The 3111-nt window shown below is 46.2% G+C and overlaps 1 protein-coding gene across 1 annotated transcript in view; it reads right to left on the bottom strand.

Annotated features, from left to right (window-relative positions):
* The window catches only part of MSH4 (mutS homolog 4), a 70209-nt gene that overhangs the window by 17324 nt on the left and 49774 nt on the right, over positions 1–3111 (bottom strand). Inside the window, exon 16 of the mRNA XM_023751810.1 lies at positions 75–193. Coding sequence (XP_023607578.1) covers positions 75–193 — 119 coding nt within the window. The remainder of the gene's footprint in view (positions 1–74; positions 194–3111) is intronic.

Raw genomic sequence — 3111 nt, 5'->3', positions numbered from 1 at the left:
TTTCTTACATGATCATTGACTATTAGCAGCAGAATTCAATTTTTTTAACATAAGAAAAAGTTTAGTTTGAGTACCTCTTTCATTTCCTTCATAAAAGTTGATGAATTTGTTTCTATATCATCATCAGTACTGATTCTTGTAAAAATCTGTTCAGCAATTCTAAAGGAAGAATATTCTGCTGGAACATATGATCCTGTAAAATATAAGATAAAAATAAACTGAAATATTTTTGTAAAATATAAGTACTAACATTTTGTACTTTCCACCACCTCAGGTTATTTACTAGCCTACCTAAGAATTATGTGGTGAAAAAACCCCTGGATATGGAGTTAGAAAACATGGCCCCAGCTATGTTATTTATTTTATAACCTTGGACAGCACTTAAATTCTCCCAGTCTTTTTCATATATAAAATAGAATATTTGCCCTACCTATTGTCCAAAGTTATTTGGAAGTTTAAATAAAATAGTGTATACTCAAGTACATTAGAAAGGTTTGTTATAAAAGTGATAAAATTTTTAAATAATAGATGATAAAGAGCATTCAAAGTATGAAAATTTGAGGGAAATGCTTATAAAGCTAAAGTTAATAAAATCATTATAGAAAAATATATTTTTAAATATCTGTTAATAAAAGTGTACAGAAATACACACAATCAGAATGAAAACAAAATACTTCTTTTGAAAGTTGAATATTCATTTACGAGATGATTTCTGCCTGAGAAGTGATCAGGGTAACTAATCTAAAATGTTCATCATTTGAAAACAATTCTGGCCGAAACCGGTTTGGCTCAGTGGATAGAGCGTCGGCCTGCGGACTGAAAGGTCCCGGGTTCGATTCCGGTCAAGGGCATGTACCTGGGTTGCGGGCACATCCCCGGTGGGAGATGTGCAGGAGGCAGCTGGTCGATGTTTCTCTCTCATCGATGTTTCTAACTCTCTATCTCTCTCCCTTCCCTTCCTCTCTGTAAAAAATCAATAAAATATATTTAAAAAAAAAAAAAAAAAGAAAACAATTCTGATTAATACAACTACTTCTCTATGAAATGGCGTATAAAAGGCATTCTGAAATCATAAGAAGATAAAAATATACAAAGAGTTGAATGGGAAAAGTATCAAGTACACAGAATTCTACATAGACAAAATGGTGAAATAATGGGAGTAAATAAAAACACAGTTATACTGGTATTAGTTAAGGATTTAAAACAAAGGTAAGGATGGAGAATAGGATCCACCTCCAAGAAATAAGGAGTAGTAGGAAAAGAAAGCAAAAGTCAGGATACTACTTCTACTATTACTATCCTATCTAATAATAGACAAACATGATAATTGACCATACCTCCGCTATGCTTCCCATTGGCTAATCAGCAGGATATACAAATTAACTGCCAACAAAGATGGCGGCCGGCAGCCACGCAGCTGAAGCGAGCAGGAGGCTTGCTTGCTCCAGTGATGGAGGAAGCCAAGGTTCCCCACCTGCTGCAGCCCAGCTCTGAGCTCCGGAAGCAACAATGTTTCAATTATAGAAGCTAAACAAACCCCAGATACCTGCTTTCAGCCAGCCGGGGCCTCAGAGCTTAGAGCGCCAGTGATGGCAACAGAGTTTCAATTATAGAAGCTAAACAAACCCAGATACCTGCTTTCAGCCAGCCGCAGCCTCAGAGCTGGAGCTGGGCCTCAGAGCTGGAGCCGGCTCTCAGCTCCAGTGACAGCTATAGAAGGTAAATAAATCCCAGAATAAAAAAAAGAAAAGAAAAAAAAAAGAGGCTGGGAGCTTCAGTCGCCCGCCAGCCTGAAAACGGCCCTCAGCCCCTCACCCAGACTGGCCAGGCATCCCAGTGGGGACTCCCACCCTGAAGGGGGTGTGACCAGCTGCAAACAGCCATCAGCCCCTCACCCAGGCTGGCCAGGCACCCAAGCGGGACCCCTACCCTGATCAGGATCACCCTTCAGGGCAAACCAGCCGGCCCCCAACTGTGCACCAGGCCTCTATCCTATATAGTAAAAGGGTAATATGCAAACTGACCCTAGCAGCAGAAAGACTGGGAATGACTGGTCACTATGACACACACTGACCACCAGGGGGCAGACGTTCAATGCAGGAGCTGCCCACTGGTGGTCAGTGCGCTCTCACAGGGGGGAGCTCTGCTCAGCCACAAGCCAGGCTGATGTCTGCCAGTACAGCAGTGGTGGTGGGAGCCTCTCCTGCCTCCTCAGCAGAGCTAAGGATGTCTGACTGCAGCTTAGGTCTGCTCCCCGCTGGCAAATGGACATCCCCCGAGGGCTGCTGGGCTGCTAGAGGGATGTCTGATTGCCAGCTTAGGCCCAATCCCCCGGAGAGCTGGCCTAAGCCAGCAGGTGGTCATCCCCCAAGGGGTCCCAGACTGCGAGAGGGCACAGGCCGGGCTGAGGGACCCCCTACCCCCAAGTGCACAAATTTTTGTGCACGGGGCCTCTAGTCTATACTAATAATAGAGAAATATGCAAATTATCTATTACAGCATCACATCATGATTGGATCTGCAGGCTGCGTCCCCGCCTTCTGCTCAGGCAGCTGCAAGGCCCAGGGTAGGATAGGATATGACAGGAGGGGATAAGAAAGGAGAGGGAGAGGAAGGCAGGCCTGCATGCAGACAGGCGAGAGGAGAAACAGAAATACAGAAAGGGAACCAAAAAAAAGATGCAGGAATGGAAAAGGAAAGGAAACGTGGGGCAGCACGCAGGAGGAGGTGGTGACCGCAGGGGCGGCAGGGAGCAGGAGCCCTGCCCAGACATGGGAGGAGGGTGGTGGCCCCCAGTGCAGAGGCACCCACAGGTCCAGGATGGAGTGGTGGATGGTCTGAGGCCTTCTGGGCAGATGCGCTCCTGCTTCCCGGCAGCAGCAGCGGGCCTTGGCCACCCTCACTGGGCCGGGCATCCCAGGCAGGGAATGGGAGCAAGACGGCAGTGGGGAGGCCAGGAAGGGGGGGCAGCAAACACCTGGCTGGGGCTGAGACCTGGGCTGTGGGCTAACACCCCCCTGAATGGAAACTTTAAGAAAGGTAGGAGGGAGGGAAGAACTTTATAAAGGAGTCAGGAGAGAGCAGAGTTAAGGAAGGAAAGAGAATGTATGA

This window comes from Myotis lucifugus, unplaced genomic scaffold (genome assembly GCF_000147115.1).
Source record: "Myotis lucifugus unplaced genomic scaffold, Myoluc2.0 scaffold_25, whole genome shotgun sequence".
NCBI lineage: Eukaryota > Metazoa > Chordata > Mammalia > Chiroptera > Vespertilionidae > Myotis > Myotis lucifugus.
The sequence above is the reverse complement of the archived record's forward strand: the minus strand, read 5'-3'. Positions and strand labels throughout refer to the sequence as shown.